Source organism: Enoplosus armatus, chromosome 15, assembly GCF_043641665.1.
Source record: "Enoplosus armatus isolate fEnoArm2 chromosome 15, fEnoArm2.hap1, whole genome shotgun sequence".
Taxonomy (NCBI): Eukaryota; Metazoa; Chordata; class Actinopteri; order Centrarchiformes; family Enoplosidae; genus Enoplosus; species Enoplosus armatus.
In genome coordinates, this window is record NC_092194.1 from 4253268 (window position 1) to 4281022 (window position 27755).

At 45.0% G+C, this 27755-nt stretch overlaps 1 protein-coding gene across 1 annotated transcript in view; it reads left to right on the plus strand.

Moving 5' to 3' along the window:
• Positions 1–27755, plus strand: part of alk (ALK receptor tyrosine kinase) — a 280490-nt gene that overhangs the window by 241960 nt on the left and 10775 nt on the right. Inside the window, exons 11-24 of the mRNA XM_070920558.1 lie at positions 3255–3374; positions 11197–11362; positions 12821–12968; positions 16636–16746; positions 17465–17606; positions 18563–18730; positions 19312–19410; positions 22117–22272; positions 23736–23849; positions 25823–26009; positions 26678–26768; positions 26983–27047; positions 27149–27278; positions 27366–27463. Of these exons, the coding sequence (XP_070776659.1) occupies positions 3255–3374; positions 11197–11362; positions 12821–12968; positions 16636–16746; positions 17465–17606; positions 18563–18730; positions 19312–19410; positions 22117–22272; positions 23736–23849; positions 25823–26009; positions 26678–26768; positions 26983–27047; positions 27149–27278; positions 27366–27463 (1795 nt within the window). The remainder of the gene's footprint in view (positions 1–3254; positions 3375–11196; positions 11363–12820; positions 12969–16635; positions 16747–17464; positions 17607–18562; positions 18731–19311; positions 19411–22116; positions 22273–23735; positions 23850–25822; positions 26010–26677; positions 26769–26982; positions 27048–27148; positions 27279–27365; positions 27464–27755) is intronic.

Below are 27755 nucleotides of genomic sequence, written 5' to 3' on the forward strand. Positions count from 1 at the left end.
GTAATTATCACCCGCACAAGTGGGTGTTGAGAAACATGCAGACACACCATGGACCAGTAAGTACAGATGCTCTCCAGTCCTCGGTGAATTCACGGGGATGACATGTACATCAGAACTAATTAAAAACGGTTTATTCAAATGTGGTCTTCTCCGCCTTTTACATTTAGATTTAGATACGTGCGTAGAAGCAGTACGTGCAAGTTACCAGACATACTTTATAGCCTACATTTTCTGGACTTGCTATACGGCAGGCCAGCTTTTCAATCCTACGTTTCCATAAGGAGTAATACTGACTGTTAGCATGATATGCCTGTAGTGTGGATATTGCTCAGAGCGTTGCAATCTCGAGATATTTGGGGATCGTGGCGGGTGGAAACGAGGTGCCCCCCACCCCCGCTGTGGCTGGCCTCTGGTGGGCTTCAGGCAGCTTACGGCGCCCTGCTAATGAACAGTGACAGCCACGCCGGCTGTTGCCCTGCCCTGTGGTTCATGCTGCTCTGTGGTGGACCTGCCGAGTCCTTCTCCTGCCGCTGCAGCATACCAATGCTGTGAGCTCCAGCCCTGTCTGTTCCACAGCCCTGCCGTAGCGTGTTAGCCCATGCTCAGAATAACAATGCAGTGACCCTTATTAGCGGCTTTGTTGAAGAAAAAGTTGCTGAACTTGTTGTGTACACACAACACATCAGAAGGTGTGACTCGCTGAGAGACGGTGTTGTGCAGAGCGCTTCTACTCGCACAAACAATCAAACATATTACGGCCACTCGCGTGCTGTATGTGATCCATCAAATCTGCACATAAACCCTGTTTGTATCAAAGCTCCCAAGCAGTGGAGACTTGCACGGTCATATTTATTTGAGGATTACAGGGCTATGGAATGAGCTATTGATTTTCTAGCGAGCAGAATTTAAGTAAGCAGTGCTGAGGGTTTTTTAAGCTTTGAAGCCAAAATTACAAGATTCCTCTCATCAGAGAAAGTTCCAGGAGGGACCACCAGCCGAAGAACTTTGATTCCCTTTAATCATATGTATCACCCAGATGACCACACAAGTGTGGTTTCAACTCAAGCACGAATGATATTCATGTCAAGTTGTTAGCTCTACGTCTCGGACCAAATGGAACGGCGCCACACTGTAGCTTTCCAAACCTTTCAGCTGTTGAGGGAGCCCCCTGCCATATTGTCATAAACGGTGAGCCTTCAGCCTGAGGTGACAGGGGAGCCAGGATGGAGAGGGAGTGTTTTTGCGGTAAAAATGATTACAGAGATAAAGACGAAAAGTCTTGTGTCCGTCCCTCGACACCCTTAGCGCGATGGCGGGGAAGGCAGGCTTGATCTGTTTTCACCAAGGAGGCAAATAACACTATATGGGCAACTCATTGGCTCGTCACAATTAGGAAACCTGTCGCTGGATTTGTGCTTTGTTATTCAGCTCATGCGACTCCTTTTTCCGAGGGTTTGGAAACACCACCTGCTCATCAACGGGGTTGTTGGTGTTATCCAGGAGTACCTGTGGCTTAGAGGAGCGGAGCAAAGCGAGCGAAAGAAAATACTCTCATGAAACCTTTAAATCATCCTTTACTGCTGTTTGACACCCAGGGCAACCCTATGGAGAATATCAGGCAGCTACAGTGTAAACAAACTGTACGCTGTTGTGCTGCTCTAACAAGACAGCCTGCAACTAGAAAACTAGAAATACTTTTCTTTTGCCATATAAAATGCAAAAAGGCCCAGAAACCATGTAATCGTCCTCTCAACAGCCTATCCCATATGCAGGACAGACATGGAACTTAATATGCAGGTCATACGCACATAGAGTATCATTTACAATACATTGTTTGCATGCCTCAAGTATCTACTCTGAGCACATTGGAAGTGTTTAACGAACAGACTGCGAGAAAGGCTCTCATTGGTGTTGATAGACAGACTGCATTGTGGCAGTCTGGCTGAAACAGCAACCATTTCTATTGTTCTAAGGCTGACGAGGCGGCGTAGCCTCGTTGGGTGGCGTGTACCGTACCCAGCTTTGTTATAAAAAGTTATAAATGAGAGGGAGGACTATCGGAAAAGCAGCGCGTCAAGATCTGAACCCCACAGCGCTGCATGATGGCAGCGTTATCAGCTCCACGGAACCACAGCGAACCTTATCGGACTTCTCTGAAATAATCTCAGTTGCACAAAAGCAACCAACACGGGTCATCTAGCCAACGGAGCCACAGAGGGCTTTTTCTACAGAACATTAAAGAAATAGGATGCTGAACAGGACTCTTTGGAAACAGAGTTAAAGACACATTCTTGAAGTAAGAATGTGAAACCTTTGCTGAGCAGGATTGACAAAGACATGACAAGACATTTTATGTACATGTCGAACACGTTGAAGGAAATGGAACATGCACGGCGATGTCTTCAGTGACTATTGTCCGCAAATCATTCTTTGAATTCAAGATTTGAATGCTTTAGGGTGTTGTAATACTGTTGTTGGATTTTGTCGCTTTAGCCCTTCCTCTAGTAAATACTGGAAATGTATTTTGTTAAATTCGGCTGGCAGGGGTTTGCATTGATTGTTCCTGTAGCCTCTGCAGTCCCTGATCAGATGTGGCAGCAGATTTCTTTAACACCATCTAAGCCAATCTTTGACACCGCTGATTGCTGTGTACGGACCTGATCAAAGAAAATGATTAATCTGCTCAGTGATTCAGCTGATCTCCTGCTTCTCCACCTCAGCTGAATAACTAAAGAATGGGAGCAGGTGACTGTTATTTCCAGGCCAGCATCCAGCCATTATAGTAGTTAAAATGAGTCTCCCCTACCTAAATATCTTTAGAAAAAAAAAAAAGTTCCTCTATCCTGAATAGTATAGCCAATCAGCCAGCCATTTGCCTGGAAAACTTCATTCCGGGTGAGAATTTGAGGGGGGAAGAGATCAAGGCACCACCGAGCTTATGATCTCAGTCGTGGGAAAGCGGTGAGGCTGGAGGCCTGATGGATTGCTACAAAACACTCTGACTGAATGTGCTTACCCATCAGCTGTAGGAGCAGATAGAGATGGGGAGAGATGGAGAGGAGCTGGATGTTATGCATTCCACTCCCTCTGTATAGCCATTGGTGGTACAAATGAAAGAATGACCCCTGCTGGTGGTTTCCAGTCTTTTCTGTGCCAGTGAGGGGTCTGCAGCTGCTGCGCTTAGTTCTTCTAGTTCTTCAGCAGCAGAGAGAAAGTACAGCCTTTTCAATAAATGCATTATATTTCATTTTCAGCCAACGGCGAGTTCCCACCAGTGGTCACCAGCACAACCCGGCTGCCGTTTAGACCGACTGTCAAGACGACACCCCCGTCCATCAGGAGCCCGGTGATAACGTTCCCTACCACAGATAACTGTAAGTGTGAGTGATGCCCAGATGGATGCCTTCCACCCCAGAGGAGAAATATTCTTCACCCTGATATCTGTGTCTGTTTCTCCTTCTGTCTCTCTTCATCTCTCCTGCACTCTCCTTCGCATCACACTCACTCACACACACACGTATGCTTGCATGCATTAATGATTCACAATTACTCCACTAGTGCAGAGCATGGCACGATGCATGGGCCTGCAACAAAGTAAGTGTGCCCCCTACTGGTCGCCACCACGTCCACATCTGAGTGAGTGCTGCAGAGATCTCCTTTGGCATTAAATGGAGCAGCACGGGCAGTTTTGAAGTGTAAAATCCTCCAATTTGTCTCCTGAGAATGTCAATGGAACCACTTACACAGACTTGACATTTTCCACCTAGCACTCTCTCACTTCCCCCGCTTCAAAAGGGTAAAGACAAGCACAGACTCAATTTCTATATTTAAAGTCATAAGTTAGAGTTACTTTCAAACCTGCTCTCACAACACATTTCTTTAGCTAGTAGCTTTGAAGGCGCCACAGATACGCTGGACATCAGCCACTACCATTTTAGAATTATACTGTACGGTAACATTTTGACGCTAAGCATGCCGTGACGTAGCACTTACACACATGCTGAGTGAATGCAAACTTCGTCTCAGTTTCTGTGACTTTGAGGACTTTTTTCTGTTGGGACTGGACAGTGTTCCCTCACTCCAGGATTGTAATTGCATTCATCTATATCTTGTTTTCTCTCCCAGGCGACATAAAGGGCTTTTAAGACATTCATACGCTGTTAAAGCCCAGCAAATCAATTTTGTAGGGTACAGTGGCTCGCCTTCCATTTGAAGCTGGTTAGAAGAATCACACTCACACACTAGGGCCCTGAAAGACCCACTGAAGACAGCTTTGCGCCATCAAGACCAGAGCCTACATGAGAAAAAAAAAGACTGGTCAGTTGTTTATATCTAGTTTTCCAAAGAACACAATGCTAAGACACACAAAACAAACTAACCGGCCATTTTCACGCCAGTGTTATTCTGTTTTAATCTGTCACATTGTACGCCCTGAAGACAATTTGAAAATAGGTCTGAGAAAAAAAGTAACAACAAAAAAAAAGCTGTAATGTTTTGTTTTGCACTGGTGTTAGCCTGTGCTATCGCCCTTATAGGAGAAGAAGAAGAGAAAAGACAGAGGTGGAAACAGAGCTATTGCACTACATGGGAGAAATTGCTGATTGATTAAAGGGGGAACTTCACAGATTTTACACATCAAATTCTGTTTACAGGTCTAAGGGAGTACTACCGCATATGTGGAAAAAAGCCGCTGCATGAAGTCTGATAGTCCTCAAGTGATGTCACTCGAGTCAGTGGCGGTTGGGGCTGAAGACTACAAAATGAAAAAAAAATCAATCCGTTGCTCAAGGCTACATTAGCTGCTACTAGCATAACACACACAAATCTCCCGACAAACTTTCAGTGGCTTGCATTGTGGGTAATGTAGGCACCAGGTTTGAGAGGCAAGAAGAATGTGGGGAACGAACAAGATGATATCTCTGCTTCTGTCCATCGTGAGTCCGACAGTGTCTGTGGGAGTGCAATGCTAAATCAGTGGCGTACTCTCTCGCCTCTCTCTCTCTCTCTCACTGACTGCCTGCACTGCTGACTTAACACACAGCATTTCTTCTGCTGAACAGCCACTGATAACCGACACACCACGAAAAGTACTTGTGATGGTCATCCACAACAGCAACACGGACCAATAGTCAACTCAGTGTGTCAGGGCCCTAATATGCTAATATCTACTTATTTTTGTGCAGCAACTTGTCTGATTGAATATCTGCGATGTCCGTGAAGCCTCTCGAGGGTCAAACAGGGACAGTAAAAGATCAGACGTTAATGTTTGGCCAGCTAACATGATTTGATAATGTTTCAGGATTATGCATTGAACTGGAGCCACAGCCCTGGGTTAGTCAGCAAACAAAGGCCACTCAGTCTATCAAGAAAATCTTCTACGCTGAGCAGGAAACACGGCATTTGAGGAAACATTTCATACACAATATTATATAAAGGGTTTTTCTTGCAGGGGAGGGTGCTACCAGGATTTAGCTGCAAGGGCAGCAACAAAAAGGCCATTTTAATGTGCTTACACAGGTAATACTCAGTATGGTTACAATAAAGCCAGCAGACTTAAATCTCCTCAGAGAAAGATGGGACTTTGAGATCACGCTGCTCTCACCCTTGTGATTATCATAGATATTAACTCGGGCGGGGGGGGGGGGGAGTTGAACTTGCAGTTATATCTTGGCCATTTCAAAGACAGCCTTGAGCGGTTAACATTCGCCAGGCGTCTCCCTGCTCCCCTTCTGGAGCTGATGCTTTGACGTCTGCAGGGCAGGACAGCAAGCCTGATGAGGGTTTTAGCTCAGCAGACCTGTCACTCCGACAAGGCTCTCTTCTTCCCCCGACACGCTCAATGATTAACCCCCACCAAACGTCAACATCTCTTGTCTCCTCTCACTCTCCCCCTTCATCTTTCCTTTCACTCTGCTACCATATCTGGGTCTAGCACATTTTGTTCCTCTTTTGTTCCTCCATTTGTTTCCCATCTTCACCATTTACAAGCTGTTATTGACTGTTAGTTCACATGCTGCCCTCCCACCCCGCCGCAGTGTCTTTCTGTCAGCGCTCCCCTGATCTCAGTCTCTTGTCCCACTTCTTTTTTTTCCCCTTCACCCTGACTTCACCTTCATTCTTTTCTTTCTTCTTGTTCTTTCCCCTCATCTCCATTGATTCCCCACTATTCTGGCAGCAGTCACTTTCATTTCTCACCGCTGCCCTACTGTGTGGCACCCGCCTCTCACTGCTGACTCATCAGTTGCTTTGGGGGGGAAGTGAAAAAGTCAACCTAGATGAGCTTGCTTCCCTTTCTGTCTGTGATTACCTCTCCTGATGGGAAAGGAACGCGTCGCTAACCTCGAAATGAGCTCCGGGCTTATTTTTCTCTGGCCATTCACTGTATGAGAGAGTGTGTGTGTGTGATTGACTAAGATGAGTGTTTTCAGGTTCTTTTAAGACAATAAAACAACTTACCACACAATACGCCGCCACGATGCAACAAAATATCATCGTATTTACAGCTTATCTGCAGAAGTGTAGCAGGATGTACGAGCATTAGCGTCTTTGAACACAGCACATTTTCATATCAAGGTGTTCCACTTCTGCTCACACAACAACAGACGACAACAAAAACAAAAATAAGTTCTGTGGAGTAGATGAAAACTGGCATCAAATCAAAGACAGAAGGGATGGTGATTGAAGCAATCCGATTGTCTCTTGAAAGTAACTGACAGCAGATGTCGGTCCCTGAACGCTCCATGCAGAACAGAGGTTCAAGCCATTACATGCACACTAATTAGCTGCAGAGTGGAGTCTGTGCTTCATTCTTTACTCGCTCATAAACACTGGCCTGTGATAATCAGTTGGTTGATGCTACTTTGGGTGTTGGAGGGGGAACATTAGCCACTAAGGCCCTGTTTACACTTGGCATTAACATGCGTCTTGGGTCATGCGGTCACAAGTGGACAGTACGTCAAGTCGGTCAGTTCACACCTGGCATTAGAACGCGTCTCCAAATGCGTCTTGAGTGACCGCTTGTGATCGCATCTCACTTCCCTGCTCGATATGTAAATAAACACTAACATAATTTCTATTCGCAAAGACGTAGTCTGACTCACAGGATGTGGGCTGTCGGGATAAATCTGCCATTGGCCGACTATTTCAGTCGGAATTCTCCTCCCCTTGCGCTATCCGTCGCTGCATCCTGGGCTTAGCGCCGGCCAAGACGATTGTGGTCGGTTTAAAGGAATACAAACAAGCCCCCTATCCCAGAACGACAATGGGTTGAGCCAGACCTTTCTGCGAAGTGTCTCTAGACTACATTTAGTATAACTGCCCTGTCGTCATACCATTTGACTGCACAGACGTTGTGGTTAGCAAAGCCCAAATGCACTTCCTGTTCCTACTCTGCTGGAAATTAAAAGAAGAAGAAGTTTGCAAATTCAAAACAATACAGACTGGGTCTATTCCTTGGTGTGTTTCAGGCAAACCAAATCACCCAAGATGTTTGACACACTTCAAACACATCTAGTGGGAATAAGTACGTACTTCCGCTTACGCAGTCAGTTGAGTGGGCGGTCCTTCAATGTGGCCCCTGAACACATTAGCATACACACTGCTAAAAAAATGTGGCCATATGCGGCCCAGACCACCTCCAAATGTGGTCTGAGCGATCGGATTTCAGTGCGTCCTCAATGCATCGTGGGTGCATTCTCACCTGTACTTAGAGCTGTCCACTTGTGATCGGATCACCCCGGACACATTAATGCCAGGTGGCGGGGCCCGAGACAGATATGAGACTGATAACGAGCAATGCCACGCAAAACAGGCCTTTGTAATTGATTGGACTCCCGCGCCCCATAAGCTTTGTACTTGGCATTCAGATCCATTCCTGGCGTGCCAGCCTTGATCCATCTTTCTAATGGCCGGCCCAAGGAGGACAACTGTCACTGGATAAGGAGGATACATGCTAAGAGAGAAAGGCAGCGTAGAATGAGAAGTTTATGCATTGTTTGGGGTGCATATGGTTGTCTTTTAAAGTTAACATGGACTTTTGTAGATGTATAATAGATCCAGAAGACATGTAATAACAATCAAAAACCAGTTATCAAATGTATTCATTGTGCTTTTACTGCACTCATTTGAAGTGCTTTACTTTGAATGAGAAGCAGTGGTGCAGACAGCACTAGAATTAAAAAAACAACAGGGAGATGCTGAGTCACACTGTTTGTTTGAGTGTTATTGTTGGAAATAGCTGTTCAGTAAATCTTGTCAAACTGAGGCTCCATCGTAGCCTGATAACCAGATTGAATTGCCTTTTCAATCAATTGTTTTTGTCTGTCCTGTCTACGTCATTTTCAGTCAACACAGAAGCTGTGGTAGTGGATGCTAAGAGCAGTTAACTCTTCATTTGTCATATCGATCAAAGAAATAAGCTATGTAGATTATGCTAAACCAACATGTTGATTAAAGGACTGATACCGAGACTCATTTTCACTGTACCTGCGTACCTGCGGTAAGATGACGTCCTTATTCTGAGCGGGCGTACGATCCAGGAGGTTCAGTGTGTTTTTTACATTACAAAATAATCCATCAGGAATGTGTGCTTGCATGTATTTGATTGGCCAACCCAGTGCCTTGCTGGATGACATCGCGTCACACACATCGGCAACCCCGGCTGTGTTACGGCTCCATTGGCTCCATTCAAATGAACTGTCAGTCGGAACTTAGTCCAGCATTAGGATTAGAGAATTCATGCCTCAGAACGTATTCAAATAGCAGTTTGACACAACGTGCCTTCGTGTAACAAGGGATGATCATTTTTTCACAAAGTTTCATTGCTTCATTCTTAAAAACGATGCAGGGGCCTAACTGGGTGCTGAAACTCCTGTTCACTTGTCACTGATTGCCCAAGGTCTTCCTTTGTCACCGACAGAGAATGCACATGTTTTCTGTTGTCTTGTTTCAATAATGTTCAGAGGAGATAAGGCTGCTGGAACATTGCTGTCAGTATTGTAGGCAGACATTTTTCTAAACGCTGAGTCTCTCTCTTTCTCTCTCTTTGACTCTTTGACTCCGCCTCCCTCTTACACAACAGTTCCTCACTGATGGCAGTGTACAGCATCGCCCCTTTCTTTGATGGAGGCCAGTGTTTGTTATGATGATGGCATAGCACCGGTGGCAAAGTTCACTGAAAGGGAGATTCACATAACAATCGGGCAGAGTCAGAGTGTCACAGGGGATGTTTGGTATCATTACGTGTATATGAGTGTGTGTGTGTGTGTGTGTGTGTGTTTCAGGTCAGAGGGGCTGAGGAGCGTGAACACCACTTATTAGAGAAGACTATCATCTGTGAGAGCACATCTTGTGTTTGTTTTGTTCTGCCAAGTGCCTATCACAGAATGGCTCATTACGCCGGTGTGTTCGGGTGTGTGATTGTGTGTGTGTGTGTGTGCGTGTGTGTGTGTGTGTGTGTGCATAACAACCCACTCCTGTTGATGGACCAACAAGATCGATTGGCTGGGTTGAAGGGTGAAACCAAATGCAACCCCGGGGAGAAGAAACTGTACGGAAGACTTCAACACCAGCGGCGCTAATGCCTAAAAGTCAAGCTCACTTTACATAACAAGGATCTTATTCATGTCAAATAGCCAAGCCTTCCCTTCCTCTTCACTCCTGATTGCTATCTCGGAGTAACCCATTAAGTACGGTGAGATTTCTGTTTGGCTTTGGAGGCTTTTCTGCTCCAGTGATGGATTTATTTCCAGCAGTCTTAACTCTCTTTTTTTTTTTTTTTTTACCTTGTTGGGTGTTGAAAATACTGACTTGAGGGATCAATTTACTCCTGCTGGATGGAAGCCAGACAGAACTCCAGTCACCCCACAACAGGGTTTTTTTTTTCTTTTCTTACAGTAGGAGTGCATTTGCTAAGACCAGGCTGAACTCCAAATGCTTCTCTTACCGTAGTGGTGTTTTAAAGTGTTTTTTAAAAGTATCGGCAGTATCAGAAGTGTTTCAACATGCAGGCCATCCGGGTTTCAGCAGTGATGCTAGTCATCACTTGGATTGGCAGCAACACGTTTTTTGCTTCTTATTTTTTTTTTTGTGGATTTAAAATTATTACATTCTAAAAACACATTACTTCTTTTCCCTGTGGAAGCGCATTTTCTCGCCATAACTCAACAGTAGATAATTCATAAGAAAGTGGTGTATGTTCTCATTTTGTTGTTCATAGGTGAACACAGATACTAAAAATACCAGCTTCCTGCAGTTATTTCCCAAAGTCAGAGAGAGTGGATTTTGGCTAGAGATCCTTGTAAATACTGGGATCTCAATTCGTGGGCTTCTACTCTTAATAGGCACCACACAGCAGGCAAATTTGAACAGCAAAAGGTGTTGTGGTGAGAGCACCATGAGCTTAAATCGCACTCCTGAAACTTGCCTTGTGCAATCGGCTCTCTTTCCTGTGTATCACGATTAGATTAGTGTGTATCTGCCCTTGCAAAACATAAAAAAAAAAAAAGTATCTAATCACAAACAGTGTTACAATCACATTGTGCTGCGACTCAGAGGCTACAAAAGGCATCGTGTGAGTTGCTCTGCTGCAGGAATGACTTTGACTTTAGCAGATTTGCAGCTCCTGCTCTGAAATGAATGATAAGTAGTCTCCGAGCTGGACAGAGGGAGAGAGAGAGAGGGAGAGAGAGGGAGAGAAAAAAGGTGCGCCACTCCCAGGCGTCTTCCTCGCCGCTCTGTGCTCGCAAGCCTTAAATCAGGATTTAGTGCTGCAGCGTTAAGTCCGTCCACGTCCATCTGACAAGACTAATCTCGTGCTAATTACAGTGAAAAGAACGCCAATTAGCGCCGACACATGGGATTACACAGTAAAAATGAGGAGGAATATTTGTCACCTGTGATCCTGTCACTGCGTCCCCTGCTGCAGTTGAGAACATGATGATAGCGGCCCATATGTCATCATTTTCTTCATGTCTGTGTATTTGGCTTTTATTGATGTGTAATTGGAGTGCCGTTGAAGAGGAATGAATGCGAGACAAATAAAACTGTAATGAGTCTGTGGTGCACCGATGAATTCCAGCCTCTCGATCATGTTTAAGTTTGCTTAAGTGTGCATGTGTGATTGAGTACAGAACATGTGCTCCTGCAGCTGTGTGCTCAATAAAATGCTAAATGTTTTGTCTTTTTCTTCATGTGCAGCCAAAAAATGGATTTTTCATACCTGTGGGGCTGCGGGCCCTGAAGGCCCAACTCCCACTCGGTGCCTCAACTCCTATAGGAACAGCAACGTCAACGTGACAGTAGGCACCCGGGGGCCCTTCAAAGGCATTCAAATGTGGCAGGTCCAGGAAACTGGCACCTACAGGTAGGAGTATAAAGCCTCCGAGCCATTATTTGTACAACAAATTTCCACACAGCACCCACTCTTAAACAATTTAATCTCTTTCTTAAGGGCCAGTCATCAGGTACATGCACTTCATTTGTGGTATGCTCTGTGCAACTCAAATTTTTCGTAACAATGCCTTCTCTTCCTCCCGCCCACCTCCACTCCTCTGTGCATCAGCAGCCCATCAATCTTCCACAAGCAAACAGAGAAATATCCCTATCAGATTCTTGCAGGAGGGAGCAGAGGCTGGAGTAATGGCAGCTAAATAGCATGATTCACTCCCGCACCTGACTCCAAAATCCAAAACAACCACCCACCTCCACGTCTATGTTGGTGGCCTTTAAGGCTCCGAAATACCTCAACAATCGGCCTCAGCACCTTGACCTCAAACTGTGCGCTGCTTTAGGATTAATGCTGTAATATCCACTACCTTGTGCAGAGATCAATATTCCTCCTGTGGGCATTCATGACAACATGAGGCGTTTAACTTTAGATTTGACTTGGATGGTTAACACAACAACAAAAAAAAAACGTCTCTGAAAGCTGCTAGCCTCCCACATCAACACAAAAACAAAAGACACACACACACTCTGCTAAGCTCAGCCAAAACCCTTGAGTCTTAAAATACCTTACTAACAACAGCGTGGACAGCACTGTCTTAACACACGTCCCGGAGTTTTAGAAAAACACCTTCTGTCTCCATATAAACTCCAGAATTGTGGTCTTGATGCTGTCTGGGCTCTTTTTTTTTTTTTTTTTTTTAGCTGGCAGAGCCCGTAAATGAAGCTGACAGACGGCCACAGAGATGAATGTGCGCTCTGCATCTCCCAAAAGTCATTAGGCAAACAGCTGAGGTAGCTACTGAGCACTGGGCAGCATTCTCTCTCTCTCTCCCCCCACCAAGCACGACCACCAGGGAAGAGAAATATCGAAGCGCTCCCAAAAACCAATCAAGTTTTTTTGGGTTTTTTTTTCTCCCTGGCAAGAAAACTGGAGCATTTGAAATTAGTGTCTTCTGCAACAAAGGTGTGTGTGTTTGCGCGCCCGTGTGCTCGGTAGTCTGTGCATGGTTCTGTGGATGTGCTTTAGAACGGTGCACCATGCTAGGTCAAGTATATTTGATTAAAAACACCCAGGGTGAAAGTGTGTCTTAGTGTTTCCAAATTAATTTGGGTTTTTGTTTAATGTTTTGCACTCAGGAAATCGCAGGAGGAATACACGAGGACAGCTTATCAGCCTCAGGTTGTTTCTGATAAACACCCTCGGTGGTGTAGCCGCTTAGAATACACAATAAATACATCATCACTTATCATAAAAGCCCCTCAAAACCAAATGGAAACACCAAACACATGAACCAACATTTCATTTCCTGTGTAGGATTATTATCCTGCTAATGACTTTTTTCCACTGGTGTGTTTGTTTCCTGGTAAACCCCAGGGTCACGGCCTATGGTGCAGCTGGCGGTCGAAGCGTATTGGCCATGAGCAGGTCACATGGTGTCTACATCACAGGAGACTTCCTGCTGAGGAAGGGCGAGCTGCTTTACATCCTGGTGGGGCAGCAAGGGGAGGACGCGTGCCCCAATGTAAGCCTTTTTTTATTTTTATTTTTTCCCCTTTCAGTTCACTGCAGCTCAGTGAGTCTGCTCTCATGCAGTAAACAGATGTTCAGTCACATATGAGAACCTACAGTCTACAGTGTGTCATAAAAGCATGATAAATATAAAGAATGAATTATTATAATACGCATTCAACTTATGGATTGGCTTTAAAATAGCGGTAAAGGCTGCAGTGATTCAACTTTCTGAGTTAGGAGTCAAACATATTTCTCTTTTATAGACCCGCATATAGCTGACGACGATCCCTTGCGTGTTTGTTGCCTCGAAATGACGCCAGTGTAGGAAGATCAAAGTTGCTTATAAACCGAACTGAATGACATCGCTGTCCACCCCGTATGAGGAGATAGCAGCGGGAAGGCTCATTCTTCAACATCGTCTTCATTTGTTTATGTAGTCACAAATAATGTCAATGCGTTTCTTAGATACTTTATTAATAGTTTTTTTTTTTTCATGATTTAAAGGAAGAAAAGAGGTCTTTGGGGAACTGCTCCTTTCCAAAAGTCTCAGGCGGCTGGAGGGGCGTGTCTGTGTTTGATTGGCAGCAGCTGCCGGAGTGCCGGTGTGACACCGCGGAGAACAAGAGACAAAGTAAACAAACTTGCACCGTAGCGTACGTGTCACGGGCAGACAGCGCGTTGTTAGGACCGCGCCGACACCTGCAGCTGTTTAATGTGCCGCCGCTGAGCAGCTAATTAGCTATCCAGCCCGCAAACTGACATTAGCAGTGAGCCTTTTTTCCCCCCCCCGGTGAATGTTCGGTTCAACCAGCTACAGTGCAGGACCAGACGAGAGTTCATGTTGGTAAATTAGATAAGAAGGAGACTTCAGCCGGGAAGCTAATGTGGGCGGTTGTTCCGAGTCTGTGTAGCTGCCGTCTGCCTCCGTGTGACGAGATTTGGTCTCCGTCTACGTAGACTGATAACAGTATTCTCTCAAATGAATGCAAAGCTAGGGGGCCCCATCCTGAAACCAAAGAAATATCGAATTTACACGGTAGATATGTATGCTGTGGCATGGTAATCCTCCCTGAGGGGGGTCCCTGGACCTCACGTTGGATACCCCATGCCCGAAATCCTAACATTTCATGGCCTCCGACGACTGTTTAAATCCGCGGTCGAAGCTGCGCAGTGATCTCCCCGTTGTCTCTCTTAAGCTTACTCGTGCTCTGTTGCCGGCGGTGGCTGTCGTCCATTATGCTCCGGAGTTTCTTCACTGGCAGCTCCGCGGTTCGCATCCCCCTCACAGTTCACAACGCTGAGACTAAAACCCTCACAATCCCTCTAGTCGCCAATGAAACCATCCATCATCCGCTCTTTAAACGTTTCAAAAAGCGACGGCCTGTCCCGGCAAAGAAAACAGACGGAAAAGGTACTTGTTGCATTAAGGTTGTCTGTTTTTGTTTTTTCAGAGGAGAAAAATACCAACAGACTCGGAAATGTTTGACAAAACACTCCATTTTGTGTTATTCACACGTATAGTTTGTGGGTTGTAGAGGTATTTTTATGTCTTTATGAAGTATTAAGATAATGCATTGTCATTGGGGGAGTCCATCTCTCTGCCTGCAGATATATTGATGTTCACATTTCCCTATTAATTAGGAAGAAAATGTCATAAAACTGCTGCTTTTTCCAACAAATGGATTCCGTATTAATATCAGCCATGTGTTATGCAAAGACAGCTGCAGCATCTCCTGCGCAATATGTCTTATTCATGTTCACCTTAATGAACTAACTGTTTAGAGCACTTATCTTAAAGTGCTTTAGAGACACCGTAGAAGTAAAAGTGTAGAAGACAGTAAAAAAAAAAACAAAAAAAAAAAAACTTGGGTTGAAACTGATAACCTTTCAAAATAAAGAATAAAGTCAAAACAACCTTGAATCATAAGATGATTGTTGTGCTACAGAGGCTGCAGCAGGACGTGAGGCAGCTCAAGTGCTTGTTGTGTTTCGTGGCTTTTGTTTTCAAGAGGCAGAATGTGCGGCTTAGCAGGCAGGAGTCCTCGCCGCTGTCATCCACTTATTAGTTTTTTTTTAACAGTTTTTTTTTAAGTGCTCAGCACAGACAGCAGTGAGGAACTGGGCTGCTCCAAAGTGAGACTGAAGCCCCCCCCCCCCCCCCCCCCCCCCCCCCCACACACACACACACACACACACACACACACACATACACACTTCCACACACTTGTGACAGCGGCGGCTCTCTCTCCAAAGGGTGGCTCTGAAAGTGATGTGAGCGGTGTAACTGTGTTCTCTCACACCCAGCCCTCCCTCTGGTGAGGGAAATGATCCCCCTCCCTTGTCCTGACAAATACTCACTCTCCCTGTGCGTGTCCTCCTCTTTCTACCATGCACACACACACACACACACACACACCTCCTTTCTGTAGTTTTCTTTTCTCTCAGACGCAAACTCAACTTTAAAGTGAAAAGCTGCAGTGACAGAACAGGCTGAGAGGGAGAAAGAGTGAGGAAGAGTCTCCCAGAACATTTGAATGCACTGCCTTGTACCCCCTCAACCTGTCAATCCCAGCCACTAAAGCCCCCCGCCTCCCCTCCTCCCTCCCTCCCAGCCCCGCGGAGCTTCGGTTCAGACAGACGAGGGAGTCGAGGGAGCGATGAGCGACTCTGAGTGTGTGTGTGTGTGTGTGTGTGTGTGTGTGTGTTGTGTGTCTGAGCGAGCTTCAGACAGAGCGAGGGGAGGAAACTCATGCCCTCTCACTCTCAGGGCAGGACCGGCTCCAGGCAGTTCAGCATGATAGCACACACAAGGCAGACACATCAATTCACAGAAGCTCAGCTGTGGCAAAAAAAAAAAGTCCCTGCAACTGACATCGTTTGCCAACAAAACGTCCAGTTCCATTTTTATAGAGAGGCTGTATTCTTGGGAAACAGAGTGGAACAACGACAAGCTGACTGACACACTGTCTCTGTTGGTTAGGGTGATAAATCAGCTTAAAACATCATGACAATATGATCATGTTTGGGTCATTTTTTTAAAAATGTTTTCGTACCCTCTGAAGATGAAATGCGTAATTGTCGACTATTTGAACATACACTTAGGATGTCAGAGGTGACCTTTGTTATGCTGGTATTATAATAAAGGTTGACAGCCGTGACAAACAAGAACCGCTCTCGATAGCAAGCTATTGAGTGTTTCCAGTGATGGTGAACTCATTGGATATAACAGTCATTTCGTTTCATTAATGAAATGTTTGTGAACAACACAGATCCGGCTTTATTTACACATCTGCAACATAATTAACTATTCAGTGCATACATTGAATTCATATTTGTTCTACAGTAGTATGACAGTTTTACAGTTACAAACTGAGGGTAAACAGGAAATCGGTAAAAACTGAAATCTCTCTTTGAATTGTCGTATAAGGACACTGGTCGTTGCCTCTCAGCTCCTGTGTGCTTTTTGGATCTTTCCGCTTTGTATTTGCTCACCATTGTAATGCTAAAACCTCTTCCTCTTCCACCGCAGCTGGGGTTTGGCAGCCGCTCAGCCCTCTCGCACACAACTGACATGCGTGAAAGCAATTCTTCTGCAGGCCTGACATCTCTCTCTCTCTCTCTCTCTCTCTCTCTCTCTCTCTCTCTCTCTCTCTCTCTCTCTCTCGCGCTCCCTGCAGTCCAACGGCCTGCTGAATAAGATCTGCCTGGAACAGAGCGGCCCGATGGTGAACAAAACTCAAGTGAAAGGGGGCGGGGGTGGAGGCGGCGGGGCCACCTATGTGTTCAAGGTATGAGGCGGCGAGGGAATGGGAGATATTTTTGTTCTTGATATTTAAGAAGTGCACATCACCTCTTTGATTTTGTTTTGTATGATATTCCAGTAATATCTGTGACATATATAAAATGAGTAGAATACACATTACATTGCAGGTGTTTGGGGACATTGACATGCTGTCAGCTCACTTTACCAGTGGCCTGCTGTCACTCATCATATCAAAGATCATGAAACACTGGTCCCAAGAATCCACCAGGGACACAGGTTTTATTGGTTTCTCGTCACCGAGCAGATAAGCTGACCTATCGGCCAATCTCTCGTAACCCAAAGTATTTCTTTAAAGGAATAGTTTGACATTTAGATGAGACATTTAGAGTTAGATGAGAAAGACAGATGCCACTCTCATATCTGTCCATTAAATGTGAAGCTACAACCAGGGGCCGGTTAGCTTAGCTCATGTGCCAGATTCTTTCGTAGCCCAGGGGACTGAAGAAATAGAAGTAGTCCAGCACATTAAACCCCCCCCGTGAAATAATAAATTGTTGTTTTTACAAGTTGGTTTTTGTACAAATGAAACAAACCAGATGAAACGTGGACCTTTGGACAGAGCCAGGCTAGCTGTTTCCCTTGGTTTCCAGTCTTTACGCTGAGCTAAGCTAACCAAGTGATGCGTATGTCTTTGAAGAGCAGGTAGCACCACATACATCTAACAATAGGCATTAATGACCCAGGTGGACAAAGGAGTGTACGTCCCCCTCATCATTGCCGCTGGTGGAGGTGGCCGGGGGTACATCAGCCAATCAGAGACCCAGCTGGAGCAGATGGACTATGACCCCAGCCAAGTGGGACGCAACGGGAAGTCAAACGCTGCAGGTGCGCTACACACAGCTTTGATGTGCATGTGTGTGTGCAGGAATATACAATACACTCAGTGCATTGTTTGTGACTGCAGTTAGAGAGCTTGATGCAGGGAGAAAGACGCTGTGTGGTGTTTCTGAGATGTTGAGGCCATGATTTTTAAAAAAGAGCCCCCCCCCCCCCCCCCCCCCCCGCACACTCTCAAACAAATAAGCCGGGTTTACAGGCAGCCTGAAGAGGAAGATGCTGATTTGCATGTCTACCTGTACTTGTAAACACGTCGGCTTGTCCTGAAGGTGTTTACTGCTGTTTTAGTGTGTTCCACAAATGTTCCACCTCTGTGTTCCAGTGTTTGTGTTCTGGCCCAAAAAAAACAAAACACGGCACGGCGCTACTCATGATTATTCATCTCGAGCACTTTGCCCCCCCCCCCCCCCACCCCCTTGTCGTTGCTGGGCAGAGCTACATGCAAGTGTAATGTCACATCCATGCTCACTGCAAGGTTCCATTATTCATGTGCTCCGAAAACACGAGATATTGATTTTAACATCTTCACAAAGCCTGAGGTTTACTTTTGAGGAAAGCCGGTGAATGAAAATTTAAATATTCAGCATGTCTGGGGGGTTTTGTTACTAGTGTGGTGAAATATGTTTTTTTTTTTTTTCTTCCCTCGTTTGTATCTCTCAGGCTTCAGAAGAGACGGAGGAAAGTCAAAGGGGGAGATTAAATTGGCTGGCGTTTGGGGAATATGGGAGGGATTAGTTTTAACTTTATTAGCTATAACTTTAATCTTGTGTTACCAGGTCTCCTTTTCATGTTTTTGTGGGCTCTGCTCTAACCGGTGTTGTTTTGTGTGTGTGAATATACTCGATACTTAATGCAGTTTAGCATCTTTTTTTCCACACACACTGACTCACTACACAGCACGTAACTCACACATCACATCAAAGGTGTTTTGTGTGTGGCGGCAGGTGGAGGCGGTGGTTGGAACGACAGCGCTCCTGTCAGTCAGGGCGGCAGACCGCTGGTCCTGGGAGGCCAGGGAGGGCAGGCCTGTCAAAAGTTCTGGCAGACCCATGGAGGCTTCGGGGGCGGCGGGGGTGGCTGTATGTCCGGGGGCGGCGGCGGAGGCTACAGAGGTTAGTCTGAGAGATGTCCAAGTTTCTTTTGAAACAAATGAATTGTCTTGAGCTGCCAAGTATGAGCCAAATGTACATCTTGTGGTGCCATATGTGTTTTATACTGAATGTGACTTTATGCAGACCAGGGATCAGGTTAAGTAGCAGAAACAGCTGCATGTCCTGTCCCTCAATCAACTGTAAGTCACGAGGATTAGACCGAACATCGTTCCAACACAGTTTCAAAATATTACACCTTGCTTTTCCTTGTACTGAGTGTATATGATTATAAAGTTTAACGATCCCCAGTTGATAACTGGGTCAAACCGGCAGTGGGAAGTACACAGCATACTGTAAGGCATGAGAAAGTAAATAACAAGAAAACAAATATGGTGGTGAGCATAATGCAAATAACTGTCACATTAGAATGCACTGGGACACACAAGGGCGAAAAGTGTGAAGTATGTAGAAACATGTAAATGGGAAGAAAGGGAGGACAATCAGAGGAGCTCTGATGATGTGTTCAGTTCCTGTAGAATATACCACGCGTTGGTAAGATGGCGCCGAGGTTTCGTCACTGTGTTTGCTCTCCTGGTTTCTAGGTGGTAACACCTCCTTAGATAACAACCCCAAACACGACGGTGACGATGGCACGTCCTTCCTGGGCCCAGAGGGGGACCACTTCCTCTATCCTCTGAAAGGTAATGCGAAAGGATGAACAGCAGTCAACACCTGCAGTCGAGAAAATTAGCATTCAGCATGTGATACCTCTGTAGTGTTTGTCGGTGAGAGTTAATGTGTTTGCACTTCACAGAATGATCCGTTTTTTTGGCTATTGACATTTTCAATTAGTTTTTGTTATGGTACACCTGGTTTGGGTTCTACAGTACTGCTGTAGTGCTCTCCCTGCTCATGACTGATATACAGGAGATTTGTACAGCAAGATGAGAATGAGTTGCCTCGCGCTGTGGCATCAAAAAAGGATATGTATGTATGTGCCGCCACGGATGGATGAGAGTCTGGAGTCTTTTTCCATTCTGACAGAAGACACCCCCAGACTATTTAAATGATTCAAACACCTCCAGATAGAGAGGAGGAACTGCTCAATAAATCCATCTAGTGTAAACCTGCTGACCCATCCCTGCTCTATTCTTCTTGTACATTTGAACTTGACGGGTACTACAAACACAGCCTGGCTGAGAGTTTTATCTGTAGCGATAAGCTTGTTGACCATCACTACATCACCTTCACACGGCTCTGTAGAGGAGTAGGAAAATAGGAGAATAGGAATTGTAGTGCTTTTTAAAAGTATCCATTGGGCTGCAGTAGCGTGTGCCCTGATCTCTCTGTCCCATTGAGCTTTGATAAGGGAGGTGCTGTCTTGTGAGGCAGCGCCGCTTTCAACAGCCACACTCCTCATTTGTCACCGACCTTACTTCATTTCCTCCGACAGCAAAAAAAAGCTGTAAATAACATTCTGGTGTTTCAAACTGCACAGAATTCTTCACATCACATCTGTTGAAGGTGGCATGATTAAAGGCTTTATATTCCTGCAAGAGAAACCTCCTGAAACCGTGTGACATGATGTATAATACACGAATAACCAAAAGGCCTGAGTCATTATTATAACACGCACGGTGAAATATCAGGTTGTAGTATCTATAATTTGGTAACTGGTGTAAAGGTCGGGTTTAAGGGCATTTGCGGTCGTAATCACAAATGGCTACGTCAGTAATTTCCTTCTCAGCTTGAACTGCACAGGCAGGTTCTTGAGCTCAAATAAAAGCAGCGGGGGATGCCGGAAAGCCCTGCTGTGCATTGAAAGACCTAAAAAAAAACTCATACCATTCATGTTGACTGGTTTTAAATACAGTGCCCTAATCCAGTGAATACAGGCTGCTTCCAAACCAGACTACAGAAAGAATAATACAGATAGGACCACACAGCCATCCAATCATATTGCCGTCGCTGGATCATTAAATTAAAGAACGGCGTGCAGACAGAATGACCTGGACACATTGTAAGATTCAGCAGAGAAGACACCCTCACCTTCCTCACTCCAGCAGAAAAATAACATGGCGTATTCAACAGGACTGTGTCTAAAGCTCCACATTAGTATGCAGTCAACATCTGAACTCCAGACATTTGTATTCTTCCTTGGAAACCTTTAAAGTGTTTCTAGGTTAGATTTATGTATTTGTACTTATACAGCTGATAACCGCATGATGAGAGTAAATAGATTCTGCAGATCTGCGCATTTGCTTTGCTTACTAAACAGTACAAGCTTTCACAGACGGCCCATAACTAATTCATGTTAGACTGATTTGTCCGCGCATACTCTAGTTTACAATAAAGAGAATTGGTTCCTTTAAATCTGCATTAAGTAATGGACGTCGTAAAATCCTTTTCAAACAATTTATGGCGCGTGTGAGCGGCTGTGTTGTGGAGGGCTGGGAGTCTGCAGATTCTGTTCCAGCCGAGACTGCGGCTGATCGTTCCACTGATTAACACACCTTCAGTCAGAATCTTTAAATTCATCTAGTTTAAGGTAAGAACTGAAAGTCTGCGAGCTATCCAACCCCCCCCCCCCACACACACACACACACACACACACACACACAAAAACATGATGACCCACCCTGGCTCGATTCATCTCGTTCAGTTTGTACTCGCTGTTCATGAACATATCTTAATGTGTTTCATTACATTCATTGCTTAAAAAACAATAACATTACAGAACAATTAACTGTACAATTAACCTAAATAGTGAACTTAATACCTGCAGGAAGTTTCTGTAAAACTAGCAATGTGTAAAAAAAACTCTGAACAGAATACTGCAATGTATCAGACGTATCTTTTCATTTCACTATCATACATACGTTTGAATCGTCCAAGCAGCCTGGCTTTATAATAAATAAATAGAGATATAAAGTTGTCTTCTTCGCAGAAATGAATTAAATGCATGTATATTGTATTATATATAAAAAGAAAAATTCTTACACCCTTAAAATGAAGAGGGCTTCACGACCTCCCGTGGGACTGATGTTTGCTGTTGATTGAATATTGTTGATACTATGATCCACTACACTATACTGTTTTATGTAACTGGGGGTAGACTGTATCCTGGGTGACGCTGGTGGTGAGAATAAAACCTAGAACAGCCGTCCCTGTGCATTCTTTAATTAGGATCATTTCTTGTAAATTACATTGCAGTGTTACTGAACTTTTGCTCATTTTACCGGGAGACATCCTGGAGATGTCTAATAAAGCCCTGTTCATTTTGGAAACCTCTGCTCTGCACCCCCGTGTGTGTGTGTGTGTGTGTGTGTGTGTGTGTGTGTGTGTGTGTGTGTGTGTGTGTGTGTGTGTGTGTGTGTGTGTGTGTGTGTGTGTGTTTACGCCTAAAGCTATGGAGGGGGATGGTGAGGTGATCATCAGTCCGGTGCAGAACTGCAGCCACTGCGAGAGCGGTGAATGCCTGGAGATCAAGGACAGTATCGTCTGCTACTGCGATTATGACCTCATCCTGGCACCTGACAAGGTGTCCTGTGTCAACGCTACAGGTCTGACATGTAGCACTGCACATTCACACACACACACACACACACACGCATGCAATTTGTAATGAAGAACACCACAGTCACGCAAATATGTGAAATGAATCCAAACATAGAAATGAGTTGAGCTGAATGTAATTGTACCTGTAATAGACTGTGACTCAGTGAATAGATAATGAATTGATCTACAAAAGTAATTAAGCCTGGGAGGCTCTGTACTTTATTTAATCTTTATCTGAGGAAACGCTTGTTAATAGTGCCTCAATCATTCATAATAATGATCAATCCGTAGGATAAGCTAACCTGTTAATGGAAATGGTTATACCTATAGCAGCATTGGCTGCTGTTGAGTGCTGTTCTGTGATCTGTAATTTATCTCTGTGCTACACTCAGACAAAAAGCTCTCTATCTTCTCATGTCAAGGATTTATGACAAAAGGCTTCATTTAGATACTCATGTAGTGACATTGCACGATGGATGTTGAATAATGGGCTTAATGAGCCTAAGTTCTTGCACCTGGCCCTGCCCATTACCCCTCATCAACCGTGACTAAAACTCTCTCTTCACACAGTCTTCTTCTTCTTCTGGGTTAAAGGTCCCATATTATGCTCATTTCAGCTCTATATTTTTATTCTGGGACTCCACTAAAGTAGCTTTGCATGATTCACAGTTGAAAAAAGTCCCTATTTATCTTCTACTGGCCCTTCATGCAGCCCCTCAGTCCCCCCCTCTGTCTGAAACAAAGCTCCAGAAACTTGAAGAGTCGTCCTGAGCAGAGCGCTCCAATAACTCAGACAGACTGAGCGGGTGGATGAGCGTCCCTGTACTTGATGACCTGCTGGGGGCATCACAACCTTTACCTTTACCACTTATACAGCCCCGAGACCTGCTTTATAATCAAACAAGACATGGAGATCTCACTTTCTACAATATGGGACCTTTTAAACTGTAACAAAGGGATGTAGACAAACTCCATGCAGACCTAGAATTGCCTCTTCAATTAGGGTTTGTAATCTCTGATGAATAATGAGTGTGTGAATGTAGATCTGAAATGAATTCATATGGCAGAATGTCACTTTATAATTTGAAGCAAAATAAGGGGGCCATTACCATCTCAATAACATCTTAATGACCTGGAGTGTCTCCTTGCCCTATGATTTGCAAATCTGTTCTCAGTAATGACAAGCGGTAGATAATTCTATGATGCTAGGTCATGAAAGGTCACAGTCTCAATATGGTGTCTCTCTCGGTGTGCAGATTTGTTGCTCAGCTTAGACAAGTGAAATGAGATCTCCCCTCGCCACCGAGGAGGAATTGACATGCAGCGGCCGTCGCGGCTCCTAAGCTCTGTTGTGTCATCGCTTTCACATCATTAATTAAGTTGGGGATCAGAGTGATGAAGTGAATGTTAATACTCCTCTGGGGGAGATAACAACTGTGGAACGCTGTTGTTTCCCCTTGTCTCGCAGAGGTGTCCCTGCTGCCTCCCCAGCCGTCCCTCTCCCACCTGGCGCTGGGCCTGTCGGTGGGCACATCGGCCCTCATCGCCGCCCTGCTGCTGGCTGTGTCCGGAGTCATGATAAGTACGTATCAACACGCATCGGACAGTAATGACAGAAGAAAGGCAACATATGGTACTGAGACACCAATATATCAATATCAATAGAAATCTGGTATCAGCCAGTCAAGGTTCCCCACTGCAGATAGAGTGATTTCATGATTTGTTCATTTTCATTTTAACATTTTCATTTTAAAATGTATATATATATATATGTGTAGATATTGTATGTTGTATATACAATAGTGCCATAAATTGGAAAGTATTTTGTTTCACAAATGACCTTTAAAACCCCACATCTGTCAACAGTACATTTACACAACCTACGCACCTGAAGCGTTCATGTCATGTTTACAATATTTCAGTTTTCGTAAGTTTGTTTGAAGATAGAAGAACTTCCATATGTGACTGGATGTCAAAGTAACACCTGTCGATGCTGGAAAAGTCTCTCTGTTGCCGGTGGTGACTGCACTCAACAGCTGGTATTCAGCCCTTCCCACCCTTCGACGCGGCTGGCGGAGGTTACCGCTAACCGTTAATGATTAACGGGATAGGAAGAAAGAAAAACTGATGTACCTGATAGCTTTAAAGTTTCAGGTCACTAACTGCAAGATCAAACCATTTAAGATTGGAGGGGATATCACTTTTTGGTGAAATGCTCTAAAGCAAACGCATCTTGTGACCCTTGGCCATAAGTAGTCACTGGGAACCAGAACAAAGAACACTTGACATGCAGTGACTTAACACAATGAAGTCCACAACGACCAAAGTGAACATAGAGAGGGAGAGAAAGTTGAATTAGTCGGATGTAATTTGTACCCCGTTGTTCCTGACAAACTGTGCTTTACACCAAGTGATACTGTGGTGCTAGAATAGTTTTTTATCTGACAAATTACCAACCATAAAGAGCCGGACTGGAGTGTCTGAGAGGCTCACATCACATGAGTACTTTTGACTTTGCACAATAGACACACATTCTCTCTCTGTCTCTCTCACACACACACACACACACACACACACACACACACACACACACACACACACACACACACACAGTTCTCCAGTTTCTGGCCCGCTCCCTCTCAGACGGCCCTCAGCATCTCGTTGTCAGAAAGGGAAGCGAGCCTCGAGGCCAGCGCAGACATCCGTCTGCCCGCCTGCTTTCAGGCTATTACAGCCAGACATATGCACTCATTGAGCCATCATCTCCTCCACACACACACACGCCCACGCTCACTCTCACAGTCGCGGGTCGGACGCACACATCCAGACTCCCACCTACACGCTTGCACACACATCAGGAGACGAGGCGAGAGCTCAGGAGGTGTGGGAATACCACTGTGATGAATGGAAACGCGCTAATGATGGATGGCTGCTTAGCCGGCGGCTGACAGCACTCGTACATTAGACAGCACTTAGTAAATAAATAACTCCCCTACACACACGAAAGCATACACATACAAACAATTCCCCCTGCGACTAATGTGTTCCCAGCCCAGGTCGAGGCTTCTGGCTCTGTAAAGTGTGTGGTTTTGTGTGTGCGTGAGAGAAAGAAAGAGGAAAGGCAGTGTCTTCTTTCAGCGGGCTGTGCTGCATCAAGTGTGTTTGTTTGCAGTATGAAGGACGGAGGTGGAAGTTGTCTTGGTCGTGTGCACACTGTTGCCATGTTTGCGTTTAGTGATTGTGTCTTTTACATGCACACATTTACAAGACACACTGATATTTAGAGGGTTTAATTCAAAAACGTGTGTGAATATTTTAGAGAGACAAATCTGGCATCAGATGGAGAGGAATCAATATTTCACAGACACAAAGGAATTCTATTTCCTAAAAAATGCTGCTGTACAAACAAAAAGTCTTTAGAGAAATAAGAACTGTAAAAGCTTTCCACTTTGTGTGCTTTGCCTGCCAGCAATCATTTTCTACAAGAAGATGGGTTCAAGGTTGTGTTTGTTTTTACGAATTGTGGATATCTCTTTCATTTCCATCTCTCACCAGTGTATAGGCGTAAACACACAGAGCTGCAGTCTATCCAGCTGGAGCTGCAGAGTCCAGACTGCAAGCTCAGTAAGCTGCGGGCCTCCACCATCATGACCGACTACAACCCCAACTACTGCTTCGCCGGCAAGACGGCGTCGGTCAACGACCTGAAGGAGGTGCCGCGCCGCAACATCTCCCTCACCAGGTTAAAAGCTCCAGAGCAGTCTTGTTACTTCAGAAAGCACCGTTTCTTGGGACCAAAAAAGACACTGTGAAATGTGGCATTTCTGACTCTGAACAAACAGGACAAATGGTGCAGTTCACTGTAATTGTAATGAAAATCCGGTTGCAAATGATTTCAATAGGAGGGAGCCATAAAGACAGCACGGTGTGAGAAGTGGCAGTTTTAATAAAGTGAGAAGCCTCATAGTGTGTGGGGTCTGCTGCAGATGATCCAAGTGGCTGAGAAATCTTTTCAATATTTAATGTGTCTTTCATGTGTTTATAGTTCAGCATCAAGTTCTTTTCCTTGTGCGCCCATGAATATTTTCCAGCATCTAGATTCACGCAAGTCATGAGTCAAGTGAAACAGCTGCAGACGGGAAAAAAATCGAAACTGTAATTTGGCGCCAAAGTTCACCATTCTGCGCTTTGACATCATGCCACGCAGAGACAGTTATCTGCCTTTGTGGGCTGAAAAGCTTGTGAGGCACACTCACTTGGAATACAGAGTATTAAACAGCCGCGCTGTTCTTTGGGCACACACGTCTTACTGCTGTCTGCTTCTAATATCTTCAGTCTAGTGTGAAAGTTTCATCTGGATGTAAAATATGAATGTAATTGTAAATAATAAATGTGTTTGTGTGCCTCCAGGGGTCTGGGCCACGGCGCTTTCGGTGAAGTTTATGAAGGGCTGGCGGTGGGGATACCAGGTGAACCGAGTCCACTGCAAGTCGCAGTCAAGGTGAGCTCTCGCCCGGTCTCTGAAACAATGACAGGTTTTCAGTTTCTCAAAGGTCAAACTTTGAAGGGGTTCGGGACTCATATAATCTATTTTGGTACTAAGAATGTTTTTTTCTCAGAATGGGACATCATGAAGTTGAACATGAGCAGATTTTTCTCAGTTATGTTTTACAGACACTACGTCACCTCAACAACATTTTTCTATTCACCAACAGACCCTCCCTGAGGTCTGCTCTGAGCAAGATGAGCTGGACTTCCTCATGGAGGCTTTAATCATCAGGTGAGAGCCACTTGGACGCTGAACAAACTTCTATCTCTCGCAACATGCAAACAAAGGCATTTCTGACTCCTCCTCCCCCTGCTGTGTTTCTGTCCCCGCAGTAAGTTCAGCCACCAGAACATTGTGCGCTGTATCGGAGTCAGTCTGCAGGCCATGCCCAGGTTCATCCTGCTGGAGCTGATGGCCGGAGGAGACCTCAAGACGTTCCTGAGGGAGACCAGACCCCGGCTGGTGAGGCGCACTGCTATGATGCCAGTTTAGAGCAGTCTCTGTTTTTCCAAATCTCTACATATATACATTTGCTAATATTACACTCAGGAGCACCCATCCAGCCTGACCATGGTGGACCTCCTCAACGTGGCCAGAGACATCGCTAAGGGCTGCCAGTATCTGGAGGAGAACCAGTTTATACACAGGTACTTCACCAGATGGCCGCGTATTTGCATTTGAATATGCAAAAAAACAACAGTGCACTGGCATAAACAAATATGGCGCATCATGAAAGGATGTTCTGTATTCTGTGGCCTCTACATTCCTCCTACCTAAACAGATCAGAGAGACCGAGAGGAAAACAAACTATAAACAATACACAGTACATATGGATGTGAGTGTACATATGGAATGCAAATGTGCAAAGGGAAATACACAAACTCAACAAACACACACATTCATCTGCTGACTTGTACTCAGAATTATGAGCCGACTGCA